This window comes from Phascolarctos cinereus, unplaced genomic scaffold, assembly GCF_003287225.1.
Source record: "Phascolarctos cinereus isolate Bilbo 61053 unplaced genomic scaffold, phaCin_HiC Scaffold_3;HRSCAF=262, whole genome shotgun sequence".
Taxonomy (NCBI): Eukaryota; Metazoa; Chordata; class Mammalia; order Diprotodontia; family Phascolarctidae; genus Phascolarctos; species Phascolarctos cinereus.
Window position 1 is genome coordinate 78,867,860 of NW_027555736.1, and position 13,922 is coordinate 78,881,781.

At 38.8% G+C, this 13,922-nt stretch overlaps 1 protein-coding gene across 1 annotated transcript in view; it reads right to left on the bottom strand.

The window, feature by feature from the left end:
- Positions 1-13,922, bottom strand: part of PDE6C (phosphodiesterase 6C) — an 83,337-nt gene that overhangs the window by 29,702 nt on the left and 39,713 nt on the right. Inside the window, exon 15 of the mRNA XM_020964122.2 lies at positions 10,178-10,265. Within this exon, the coding sequence (XP_020819781.1) occupies positions 10,178-10,265 (88 nt within the window). The remainder of the gene's footprint in view (positions 1-10,177; positions 10,266-13,922) is intronic.

Genomic DNA, 13,922 nt, shown 5'->3' on the forward strand with positions numbered 1-13,922 from the left:
CAGCAAAAAAGCATCTATTATAGTTAAAGAATGCCCAAGGGCAGACCAGGTTCACAGCTTTTAATTAAGAACTCTCTACATCCACCAATTATCTGTTTGTTTATGCAGCTAATGGAAGAATCACAAAGATCAAAGTATTAAATTATAACCCTCGACTTCATCTGAGAACCCTGATTACCCATTACTGTTAGCATCTATTTTTCTAATACAGGCACTCCTCACTTCAAGAAATCAGATTATGGCTATAAAACTTAGAAAACAAAATCCAGCCTTATAAAACCTATCAATTGCAGGTGACATCTCCATTATAAAAGGTGGATCCTTCACTTTATAAAGGAATTTGTCACAGTTTCTTTTCAAAAAATGATCCCAGAATCACAGAGTGTGAGAGTTGGAAAAGAGGTCAGTCATGTCCAAGCCATACATGAAAAAGAATCTCTGCCTTAACATTGGATCGCAGAATCATTGATTTTAGTGGTGGGCAAGTGGTTGGCTGGCCAGCCTCTGCTTACAGACCTCCATGGAAGGGGAGTCCGCTGCCTCTCAAAGTAGCCCATTCCATTTTTAAAAAGCTTTAATTTGGAACTCAAAGTTTTAAAAATGGATGTTAAAAATTGGTTTTTTCATGTAACTGGGGGAAAATAAAATACTAAATTAAGGCAAAAATAAAATAAAAGGCTTTACTTGTTACTACTACTACTACTACTACTACTACTAATAATAATAATAATAAATAGCTAAAATCCACGTTAATATGGCACTTACCATGTGCCAGGCACTGTGCTAAGCCCTTTACAATTACTGTCTCGTTTGATCCTCACAACAACTCTAGGAAGTATGTCCTATTCTTTTCCACATTTTACAGATGAGAAAACAGAGATTAAGATAGGTGCTCTTATCTCCATTTTACATGTGAGGAAACTGACCAAACAGGGGTTAAGTGACTTGCCCAGGATCATACAACTGGTAAGTCTCCAAGGTTAGATTTGAACTCAGGTCTGTTCTAGCCATTGGGCCTCCAGCTGCTCCCAGTTTTCCATCACATCCAGGTTAACCTGGCCTCTTTGTCACTTCCACCCACTGCTCCTGGCTCTTCCCTCTGGGTCCAAATAAAGCAAGTCTTATCCATTCCGTGCATTAGAACCCTTAAACAAACAGTATAGCCGTCATGTCCCCTCTTCTTTGGACTACAGTTGCCCAGTGCCTTCAGCTGATTCTCATATGTCACGAAGGCAAGACCCTGCGTGAGTCTGACTGCCCTGCTCTGGACATCCTCCAACCTAGCGACATCCTTCTTAAACTGTGGGGCCCAGAAAGGAACACAATATGCCAGATGAGGCCTGACCAGGGCCGAGAACAGTGAGACTCGCACTTCCTAATTCTGGAAACTATGTCCTTCTTAAGGTAGCCCAAGATCTTATGAGTTTTCTGGGTTTCTGCATCCTGCTGCTAACTCATGTTGAGCTTATAGTCCACTAAAGCCCCATCTTACCCTTATGAATGTGACTTTTTTTTGCTCCTAAATGCAATATGTTACCATTATCCTTATTATATTTTGTCTTATTGTTGTTGTTCAGTCATTTCAGACTCTTCGTGACCTTATTTGGGGTCTTCTTGGCAAACATACTGGAGTGGTTTGCCATTTCCTTCTCCAGCTCATTTTACTCATGAGGAAACTGAGGCAAACAGGGTTAGGTGACTTGCCCAGGGTCACACAGCTGATAAGTGTCTGAAGCCAGTTTGAACTCATGGAAATGAGTCTTCCTAACTCCGGGCCCAGCACTCTATCCACTGTGCCACTTAACTGTCCCATTTTATCTTATTAGATTCAGCCTAATCAATCCTGACACTATTATCCAAAATGTGAATGAACTCTCCCTCCCAACTCTGGGTCATCTGAAAAAATTTGCTCAACATGCCATCTGTGCTTTTATCCAAGTCATTGATAAGACTGTTAAACATTCTTGACCTTCCAGGCCAAGCACAGGTCCCTGGTGGACTTTGCCGGACATCTTGTGCCCCATGACACAGAACCATTAATAACTTTATCTTGAGTCTGGCTGTCCAACTGTTCTGAATCCATCTGATTTTATTATCCTCTAATCCATCTCTCTCCATCTTCTCTACACCACAGTATAAAATATCTTAATAAAAACTTTGTTAAAATCCAGGTATGTTATATATGCAGCACTCTCCTCATCTACTGGCTTAGCTCCCTGGGATATTTAAAAGGTGGTTCAATTTACCAAAACAAAAAATCTTTTTGGAGATATCTCTATTGTATTACATATATAAAAAGACTGTCTTTCTGACCTCTTTCTTCTTCTGCCAAGGCCCTTCCTGCTCTGCCTATCTGTAGAAAACAGGCCCAAGTGTCTTTTTTGTTTGGTTGGTTAATGCTGATTCCTCTTAGAGAAGGACAGAATGTCCTTCTAGCCTAAGGAAGGCATTTAAAACCGTTTACAAGGAAGGTAGCATTTTACACATACACACAAATACACACAAGAAGATGTTTGTGTGTGTGTGTATACACACGATAAATTTTTTTTTCTGTCCTGCTCCATGGTTTTATCAATGATTTGGATGAAGATACAGATTGACATACAAATGACATGACACCAGGAGGGATGGTCAGTATAACAGGTAACCGAATTGGAATTCAAAATTCAGAGTGGAATGTATCCTGGGTTAAAACCAACAGCTGAAATTTCCCAGGGAGAAACACGAAGTTTTGCATTTATAGCCTTTATTACCAACCCCTCTCCTGCCTCTCCAAGCTTCTTATACCTTACTGCCCTCCACGTACTCTTCAATCCAGTGACACTAGCCTCCTGGCTGTTCCATGAATAAGACTCTCCATCTCTCTCAGCTCTGGGCATTTTCTCTGGCAGGGATTCCATCCCTGGAAAGCTCTTCCTCCTCAAAACTTCCCTGGCATCCTTTAAATCCCAACTTAAATCTCATCTTCTGTAGGAAGCCTTTCCCAAAGCCTCTTAATTCTAGTGCATTCTCTCTGTTAACTATTTCCTATTATTCTGTTTGTATAGTTTGTTTGCATGTTGTCTGCCCAGACTGTAAGCTCCTTGAGGACAGGAACTGTCTTTTGCTTCTCTTTGTATGCCTGTCACTTACCGTAGTGAATGGCAGATAGTAGGTGCTTAATAAATGTTTATTGTTTAATTGACCGATTTAGGTTTCAAAAGTTAATTGCCCAAATATAAAAACAGGAAGAGACCTGTTTTGATATTGGTGTTATGTGAAAAAAGACCCTGAGGGCTTTAGTTGACAGTAAGTTCACTATAAGTCATATAATGCAGATGCTATAAAATCAACTACCATCTTGGGCTTGATTAATAAAATATCTAGCTTAAGGAAGATTACAGTCCACCGGCCTTCAAAAGGCCAGTCTTTTAGAAACAATATTTGGTTTATGATCAAACCATAATTAGAGGATAGTCTTCAGTTCTGGGTATCAAATATGTTGAACAGCATTCACAGAAAGTACAGAAAAGGGTAGTGAAGGGTCAGGTAACTAGGTCACATAAAGAAGAGCTGAAGGAACTGGGGCTATTTTAAACTGGAGAAGAAAATACTCTAATTGCCAACCCTAACTGCCCAAAAAGAACTGATAAATATTAGATCACCTCTATGGCCCATTGGTGGTACAGTGGATAGAGCACTAGATCTAGAATCAGGAAGACTGAGTTCAAATCCAGCTTCAGACACTTATTAGTCATGTCACTTAACCCAGTTTGCCTCAGTTTCCTCATCTATAAAATGAGCTGGAGAAGGAAATGGTGAACCATTCCAATATCTTTACTAAGAAAACCCCCAAAAGGGGTCACAAAGAGTTGGACATGACTGAAAAAATGGCTAAACAACAACAACATGGCCCTATTACCTCAAATACTTCTTTAAAAAAATTTATGATAGCATCACAGTGAGTTGCTTCCATTAATGAAGATTGTGAACCTTTCACATCTTCGTTGATGAGTCACCATAGCCAAATATTCATCACCTGGTGGCCAGTCTACGGTGGCCAATCTATAGCTGGTGAATCCCTCTACACCTAGCTAGGATCGTCCTTCAACAGAAGACACAGTGCGTCATTGGCCTCTTCTAGCTTGGTAGGACCTCCTGCCACACCTCCTAGCCTGGCCTTTAAAACTGCAAGGTGACCCAGCTCATGCTAGAGTGAGGTACTTGAGAAAATTTAGTCAGGCTGTGGCCCATTATGTGACCCAGAAGATCTATGTTCCTAACACTTCAGTGATCTAATGGGTGCCTGACAATACAAGGGACTTGGAGAGAATTTTAGTTGCAAAAATTAAGTATAAAAACAAACAAAAAATTACCCGTATAATTAAAGTACATTTCATCCATGACTGCATCCATCCTAAGAATTTACCTTTATTTTTAAAACAAAATTTGACAACTATAAGTCATATGCATTATCTTTGTAATGTTAAAAAAGTTTGAGGAATATGCTGTTTACCAAAAAATGTAGCAGGACTGCTCAATAACTAAAAACTTCAAAGCAGTTCAGTGTTCAAACTTATTGCATGTCAGCAAGCTTGGAATAAGCCCAGTGCCCAGCAACATTGTTGACAATGATCTCCAAAATGGCACTTAGCTGTTTGAGCTGTGTTTCACAGAGGCTCTGTCAAAGGTGTTATGGATTATTGATGGGCAATATTCCTTTTTAGAGCAGACAATTAAGTCATTACATGCCCATCAGAGCCAGTTCAGACTACTGAGTAAATAATCTGAACAAATGAAAGACTTTTAAAGCCTCCTCAATCCTATTATAAACTCCTGGAGCCCAGAAGGGGTGCATGAAAGATGCTTGCTACGTCAACTCTTTCCTGCTACGTCAACCACTCAGCACTTGACTGTCGAGCTGACTGTAATTTTAATACAAAGCCAAACTCATGTGCAGTAAAGGAGAAATATCAGTGATTTTTGTGACTCAGAAATCAAAAGATTTAACTCCTCAAGACTTGATTCCCCACAAAACACTAGAGAAGGCTTTACATTCCTAAGGAAATATACATGGTTGCAGTATTTATCCTTGAAAAGAACTTTCACACGTATTTCATTCTCTAATGTTCCTCAACCTGGCAAGGTAGATAGGACAGGTATTATTACCATTTTACAGATAAAGACAGAGAAAGAGCTAGAAGAAGAACTTAGGTATCCTATGGATATTAGGTCATAAGAACGACCACTCTAGGTCCAATTTTTGGTCCATTGACCATTCCCCCATCTCTTTCCCCGCATATACAAATATGTTTCCATTAGTAACTTTTTCTAGAGCTGCTGTTGGTGATATAGTAGACAGAAAACTTCCTACAAGTCCAGATATCCTGGGTTCAAAGCCTGCCACTAATATAGACTGGTTGTCTGACCCTAAGCAAGCCTCAGGCCCTTGGTTATAAAATAAAGGGATTGGACAGGATGGCCTCCACGGTCTCTTCTAGCTTTAAATGGGTAATCCACGCTCCTATCATCCTTCTGAAAGTATAATGACGTTTTCAACCAGCACGACTTCTCTAAGGCAAAGATTTCCATGAGTTTTACTACGAGCTGTATAAAATTGTACTTCCTTTAATTTGTCCCATGTTTCCCATTTCAAAACGCAGCAGGTGGACTTCCTCATTCTAGTGTTTCACTGTCTGATGAACAAGTCCATATTCACCTTAACCATGCCCTTCATGATTTCCTAGACTTTGATCCTATCTCCCCATGTCTTAATCTTTCCAGATGGAAGAATCCTCATCCCTTTTTCATCTGGCCTCCTACACACCTTTTCAACATCCCTCATATCATTTCAGCTGCTGAATGTGGACCTCCATTAGTATTAAAAAAATAATAACTAGCATTTCTGTAGTGTCTTAAGGTTTACAAAGCACTTTACAAATATCATATTTTATCATTACAGCAACCCTTTGAGGTAAGTGCTATTAATAGCCCCATTTTATACATGGGAAAACTGAGGCACACAGAGGTTAAGTGACTTGCCCAAGGTCACACAGCTAATAAGTGCATGAGGCAAGTTTTGAATGCAGGTCTTCATAACTCCAGGCCTAGTACTCCATCTTCTGATGATGCATTGAGTTTTGCTGGCCTTTTGAAGCCACAAGAGGCCATATGGTATAGTGGAGAGCTTTTTGGACTTAACTCCCTTATACAAACTGTGTGGTCATGGGTAAGTCACTTATTCCCTTCGAGCCTCAAACAATTCTCTAAAATTTCTCTGCTAAGGTTACAACTGGGTTATAGTCAGAAAGTATATTAAGGCTAAGAACTTTGATAAATGCTGAGGTACAAAGAAAGGCCAAACCAGCTTCTCCCCTCGAGAAGCTTACATTCTGATGGGGAAGACAACTTCAAAAGGAAGGCTTCTGCAATTGAGGGAGACTGAAGGGGCTTCCTCTAGAAGGTTGCATTTCAGCTGAGTCTTGAAGAAAACCAGAGATTCTAAGTGGCAGAGGCAAAGATGGAGACTATTCCAAGCATGATGCACAGCCAGAGCAAAGTGCCAGAAGTAAAGAGATTGAGTGTGGTGTGGGAGAAATAGAAAGCCATTACGGATAGATTGTAGAGAGTATAGAGCGGAGTAAAGTGCATAAAAACTGGAAAGGTAGGAAAAAGTCAGGTTGTGAAGGGTTTTAAATGTCCAACAAAGGACTTTATATTTGACCCTGGAAATAATAGGTAGAGAGTGATGTGGTCAGATGTCAAGAAAAGTAGGAAAATCAATTTACTAGCAAAGAAAATAGAATTAAGAGGAAAAATATACAGAATGACCACAAAAATGTAAAGGAAAATTCTAAAAGGCGTCAGAATTCAGATCATTGCCAAAGCCAACAGAGGACTGATGATGTAAGTTCCCTCTCCTTTCAGAAGAGAGGTGGTGGACTATAGATGCAGAATGAGGAATATATTGGCAGATACAGTCAATGTGTTCATTTGTTTTTCTTAACTGTATTTCTTTGTTATAAGGGAGCTTTCTATGGGAAGAAATTATTAAGAAGTGATAGTCATGTAAAAAAACACACCAAAAATCATTAATAAAGCATTAAAATTTTTTTAAAAAAAGAAGCACATTGAGCCAATGTCTTCAGGACTTTTCCTGGATCACTGTTGGTTGCTCAGAACCTGTTATCTTGTTACAAGCGTATATTAAATTGTTTTCTCCTGAATCCAACACTTTCTTCATTTTTGGACTAGAGGGCAAAAAATTGGGATTCAAATTCCATTTCTGCCTTTTACTAACTGTGTGACCTTGGACAGATCACTTTAATTTTCCGATCCCATTTCCTTATCTGTAAAATTGGAATAATGATACAGGATCTAATTTATAGGGTTGTTGTAAAAAAAAAACAAAACAGCTTTGTAAATAGTAGCATACTATGTTCACATAAGCAATGATGATGGTATTAAAACTTATTTGCCACTTTCTTCCAAGATTTTTCTGCAATTTATTTCCATCAGTTTGCTTTTTTACTGTTTAGAAGAGCAGATGTTTTACTGAAATCTCTCATTTCCAGGATATTTTTTTTCCCAGAGTTGTTTTTTTAAAAATTTTTTTTAATATAAATTTATTTATTTTTAGCTTTCAACATTCACTCCCACAAGTTTTTGAATTCCAAATTGATACCCCATCTCCCCCCTCGTCCCACCCCAAGATGGCATGCATTCTGAATACCCCTTCCCCTAGTCTGTCCTCTTCTGTCTCTCTCCCCTTCTCTTATCCCCTTCCCCTTCTATTTTCCTGTAGAGCAGGATAGACTTCTGTACCCCATTTCCTGTATTTCTTATTTCCCAGTAGCATGTGAAAACATTTTTTTAAACATATGTTTTTAAAACTTTAGGTTTCAAATTTTCTCTCTTCCTCCCTCCCCACCCACCCTCATTGAAAAGGCAAGCAACTCAATATAGGTTGTACATGTGCAGTTATGCAAAACACGTCCATAGTAGACATGTCATGAAAAACTAACTCTATTTCCCTTAATCCTATCCTGCCCTCCCATTTATTCTATTCTTTCTTTTGACCCTGTCCCTCCTCAGAAGTATTTACTTCTGATTACTCCCTTTCCCAATCTGCCCTCCTCTCTATCATCCCCCTGCTCTCTTGTCCCCTTCTCCTCCTATTTTCCTATAGAGTAAGACAGATTTCCATACCCAATTGAATGTGTTTGTTATTCCCTCCTTAAGCCAAATCCTATGAGAATAAGATTCACTCATTCTCTCTCGCCTTCCCCTGCTTCCCCTCCACTGTAAGAGACTTTTCTTTTCTGTTTTTTTGAGATAATTTTACCCCATTCTACCTCTCCCTTTCTTCTTCTCTTTCCGAGTACAATCCTCTCTCATCCCTTAATTTTATTCTCCAGATATGACCCCTTAATCTTCAACTCACCCTGTGCCCTCTATCTATCTATCTACATATACATACATATAATTTTTTTCCTCCAACTACCATAATACTGACAAATGTCTCATGAGTTATAAATATCATCTTTCCATGCAGGAATGTAAACAGTTCAATCTTAATAAGTCTCTTATGATTTCTCTTTCCAGGATATTTTTTTAAAGCATGAAGACTCTCTTAATAAAGAAGGGCAAATTACTTACTTATTCCTATCCCTTAATTTTCTGTCTTTAAAATATTCCTCACCTATGACAAAGGAGCACTTTCTCTACTCTCATTAAGAGTATTTTTTAAGAACTCATCGAAGGTTTTTGAAATTTAAATAGATTATATTCACCAGTCCCTTACAATTTGTTTTCAAACCCTGGCACATAAATCTAATAATTTAGAGAGGTTTGACTTATTCTTATAGAAACTATTCTATAAAAAACGATGAGCAAGCAGACTTCAGAAAAACCTGGAAAGACTTGTATGGACTGATGTTGAGTGAAGTGAGCAGAACCAGGAGAACATTGTACACAGTAACAGTCACATTGTGCAATGACTAACTTTGATAGACTTGACTCTTCTCAGCAATGAAAGGATCTAAGACAACTCCAAAAGACTCACGATGGAAAATGCTGTCCACACCCAGAAAAGGAACTATGCAGTTTGAATGCAGATCGAAGCATACTGTTTGCTCTTTTTTTTCCTTCTGTTTTGTTTTGTGTCTTCTTTCTTGGGGTTCCTCCTATTGGTTTTAATTCTTCTTTACAAAATGATGAATGTGAAAATGTGTTTAATAGGAACATATACGTAGAGCCTATATCAGATTGCATGCTGTCTTGGGCAGGGAGGCAGGAAAGTAAGAGGAGAAAATTTAAAACTCAAAAGCTTATGAAAGTGATTTATGAAAGTGATTGTTGAAAACTAAAAATAAATTAATTAATTAAAAAAAGAAACAATTGCATTTCCCATAGGAAAAAAAAAAGTTCCTTGACTGTTTTTCAGTGATTTCTCTACTCTTGCCCCAAACCCTCAAAACTAAGAGAAGAGATGCTTGTCTCTTTTGTATTACATGAAGGAAGGGAAAGTGGTCTATCCTTAAGTTCATATATGAAGTGACTCTGAGACACAGAGAGACAGAACTGGTACCTTTAAACCATGGAACAACGTTACTCATATAGAAATATGTTTCACATGATTGCACACATATAACCTGTATCAAATTGCTTACTATCTTAAGGAGAAGGGAGGGGAGGATGGGAGGGAGAAAATTTGGAACTCAAAATTTTATTTAAAAAATAAATGTTAAAAATTGTCTTTACATGTAATTGGAAAAAAATAAAATACTATTTAAAAGAAAAAAAATACTTATTTTAAAAATTGTGGAAGTCCAGGAAGGGGTGACTACTGAATCTGAGAGCTCTCTGATTCCCAGGCAGTGTGGTGTAATGGAAAATATGCTAGATTTGAAGTCAGAAGGCCTAGTTTTGAATCTCAGCTCTATGACCCTGGGCTAATCATTTCCTTTTCTAAGATCCCTTCCAGCTCAGACCCCACAACATTACTTTACATTATCATTTCAGTTGTTTAGAAGCTAATAGCAAATAATTCATTAATTGCTATGTTCACATCTTAATATTTGCTTTGTGGGTTTGTTTTGCCTGTAGGTATACTCATTAGTCTAAAGCCATCCCAGGAGAAAGGTATTAGATTTCCTCCAGATTCTCAGATTTTTCTGCCCAGGCAGAACATCCCTACCTCATCATGCAGCAGAGCCTTACTGAACTCCAGGTGGTGTCTCTCTAAAATGGAAGATCCATGAAGCTTGGCTAAGGGGGATGCTGATCTAGGAAGAAAACAATATGCCACAAATTACAGCTATGCAAAAGTTACATCTACATTCTGTAGGAGTATCAGATGCCTAAGACATTTCCCTAAGAATGTCTAAAACATTCTTAGTTAGTTACACTAGATAAAATGGGTAGAACATCATAGAATCATAGAATACTTTTGGAGTTGGAAGGAGATCTCAGTGGCCATCTAATCTAATACCCTCCCAAAAAAGATTTCCACTGCAAGATGTCCAATAATGGTCAACCCCCCAAATGAAGGGGAACCATGCAAGGCAGACCATTTCACTTATGGATGCCTCTACTTGTTAGAAATCTTTCTTGACATTAATTTTAAATTCACATTTTTTTGTAAGGAGATAAAGGTTCATTTGAAAGCAGCATGATCTAGAAAAAAGATGACTAAAACAAGAGTCAGAAAACCTGGCTTCATATTCTGGTGCTGTTATGTATTACATGTGTGACCTTGAGCATGTCAGTTCATTTACTTTTATGCTTCAGTGTTTTCATCTGCAAAATGGGAGACTTGGACCAAATGATCTCTAAGCTTCCTTCCAGCTCCTTATCCTATGATCTTAATTCTTCTTGTTTCTCATGGTTCCAAAAGAGAACAATCCCGGGAACAGTGCTTTGCAGGTAGTAGTTGCACAAAAAATATTTGTTGAATCAACAACAAAAAATTAAGATTCCTGGTCCCCTATTCCTTATACCCAAAGTGTGAACAATTTAGAATCGCAAGAGATCTCTCAGGTCATCTATCAAACATCCTGTCTTATAGATAAAAAAAGTGGGGCCCAGAGAGGTTAAATAATTTGCCCAAGATCATCCAGGAAATAGGGATAAAAGGTTTGAGGTTCAAGTAAAAAAAAAAGTAAATAAACGGTTGTGGAAAGCTGAGCACAATCTGTCACATTATGAATAGGAGAAGAATAGAGATAGGGACTGGTATAGGGAACTCCCAGGTGAGGAAACTCCCTCTATGGATGCAGAACACCTTCTTTGCAATTGATAGACTTGAATTACCTAGAGTCACCTACCTGGGGTCACACAGCCAGTGTGTGTATGAGGCAGGACTTGAAGCCAGGTCTTCCTGGCTTTGAGACTGGCTCTCTATCCACACCCCAATGCTGCCTCTCACTATGGCCTGCACAGTCTACTCAAGTATGCCTTTGATGTCTCCTCATGACTTGGTAGTGATACCTGGCTTCTCAAAGGCAGATGCCAGTGAGGCTTAAACCCTGGGAGACTGCAACCAGAAAAAAAAATCTTCGATGATGGTAACTAAGTGAGCTTGGAGTTAGGAAGACCAGAGTTTGAATCCTCTCACGGATATGTGTATGACACCGGGCAAGTCACTTACAGTCAGCCTCAGTCTCTATGTCTGTAAAATAAGGTTTGACTCGATGACCTCTAAGATCCCTTTTTCATCTAACCCTATGATCCTTTTACCCAGAGGGTATATTGCATGTCTGTGATCCAGAGATCAGTCTAGCTAAGCTTAAAAGGACTCATTATTAAGTGTCACAAAATAATGATTTTTTTTCATTTCCTGGAGATTATTCTGTTAGAAGCAGCTAGATGGTGCAGAGGAAAAAGCTCTGGGCCTGGAGTCACGAAGAACTGAATTCAAATCTGGCCTCATATACTTACTAGCTGTGTGACCCTGGACAAGTCACTTATCCTTTGCCTGCCTCAGTTTCCTCAACTGTAAAATGGGGGTAATAATAACATATACCTCCCAATGTTGTGAGAATCAAGTGAAATAATATTTGTTAATTGCTTAGCAAAGTGCCTGGTATATGGTAGGTGGTATATAAATGCTTGTTCCCTTTCTACCTACTAAAATGTAAAGTATCTGAGTCAATGTAGTGAGTAGTATCACATATTTTTGGAATATTGAAAATAACACCTAGTTTTGAAAGATTTTACCACCCAAAAGAGATAGGGATTAAATTCCATTAAATTAATACCATTACCATGAAAATATCTGAATGACAAAGTGATTTTTCCAGATAGCAGTCTACTTACTGTGAGCAACATTCAACATAATCACATTTTAGGTGTAGCCCAGTAGTTAGGTGATCCTTTAGTCCTCAAAGTTTATATGTAGGAGTGTTAGGAGAGAGGGGAAAAGCAGTGGGTGGGAGGGGTCCAGCCAGGTCCATCTAGCTCCCCTCTTCTTCCCTACCTGCTCTCCTTCCCTTTGTGACTGGTAAAAATACAAAGATGAATGAGATAAGATCCCAATCCTCCAAGAGCTAATATTCAAACTATAAGGACTCCTTAGTTAGAGAAAGGTATCTTTGCTAAAGGGCAGCAAAGTTGAATATCTTAAAGAACACAATTTGAAATAAACAGTGTTGGAGGGAAAAGGAGGAGTTGGTATTTCAGAACAAAAAAGGCTCTTGGCTGAGCTAGATTTTAACAATGTGTTCCCAGAGCTAGGAAAAAGCCTCTAAATTGGTCTGCCAAGGACTGGTCAGGTGGGGGGCCTGCTTTGTAACTCAGGGAATGATTAAATGCCCCTAATCCCCTGTAAATGGTTTATATTTCCTGAAACCTCATTCATTCCTTCATTCAGTGAATCAACAAACGTGCATTGAACACCTACTGGGACCACATCCTTGTGCTAGTTACTGTGGGAAGTACAAAGAATGAGACAGGATTCCTGGATCTCATCATGGAACTGGGAATGATAAAGCACATACATAGGTAACTGTGATACAGGGTGTAATGTGAAGGTGTAATAAGAGAGGTGAAAAATGCACTTAGCACTGGATGTTTGAAGTAATCTATCTCACTGGTTCTTTGCTCTCTTTGAAGTCTGCTCTCAATAAAGAATAAGTTTCCTGGATTATAGAAGCATGACAAGGAATGCCAGAAGAAAAAAAAAGCGGGGGAAGACTTTCACCTGGAGATTTGGGTGTAAATCCTAGCTCTGACACTTACTATGTGAACAGTCACTTAACTTCTCTGAGCCTCAGTTTCCCCATCTGCAAAACGGGAATGATGATAATAACAGCTGACATTTATATAGGGCTTCAAGGTTTGCACAGAACTCTGCATACATCATTTCATTTGACCCTCTTAATAACCCTGAGAAGCAGGGGCTATTATTACCACCATTTTACAGATGAGGAAACTGAGGCTCAGAGATGTTAAGTGATTTGTCCAAGGTCACATCTGATGTCACAAGTTGGATTCCAATCCATGTCTTCTCTAACTCTGATTTCAGCACTTTTCCCACTATGTCATCATGCCTCCCATAAGATTATAATCCCCTCACTATCTGCATTGCTGGGTTGTTGTGAGGAAAGAACTAAGTCATAAACAATTCTCTAAGATTATAAGTCAGAGAAGCTGTTGAATTGCATTGGTAGTGGGAGTTCCCTTATTGATTAATTCCCTACACCAGTGGTGGTGTCATAGGTCACAGGTCCTGTTCTTAATCATATCCCTTTGTACTAGTATAGGAACAATCTGGTTCAGTGGATAGACTTCTGGGCTTGCACTCAGATCTGGGTTCAAATTCCACCTAAGGTGTGATCCTGGGCAAGTCTCAACTTCTGTGTTTCTCAGTAATTCCCTAAGACCTATTTCCGAGGTCATTTGAATCATAGGTTTAGAATTGGAAGAGACCTCTGAAGTCATCT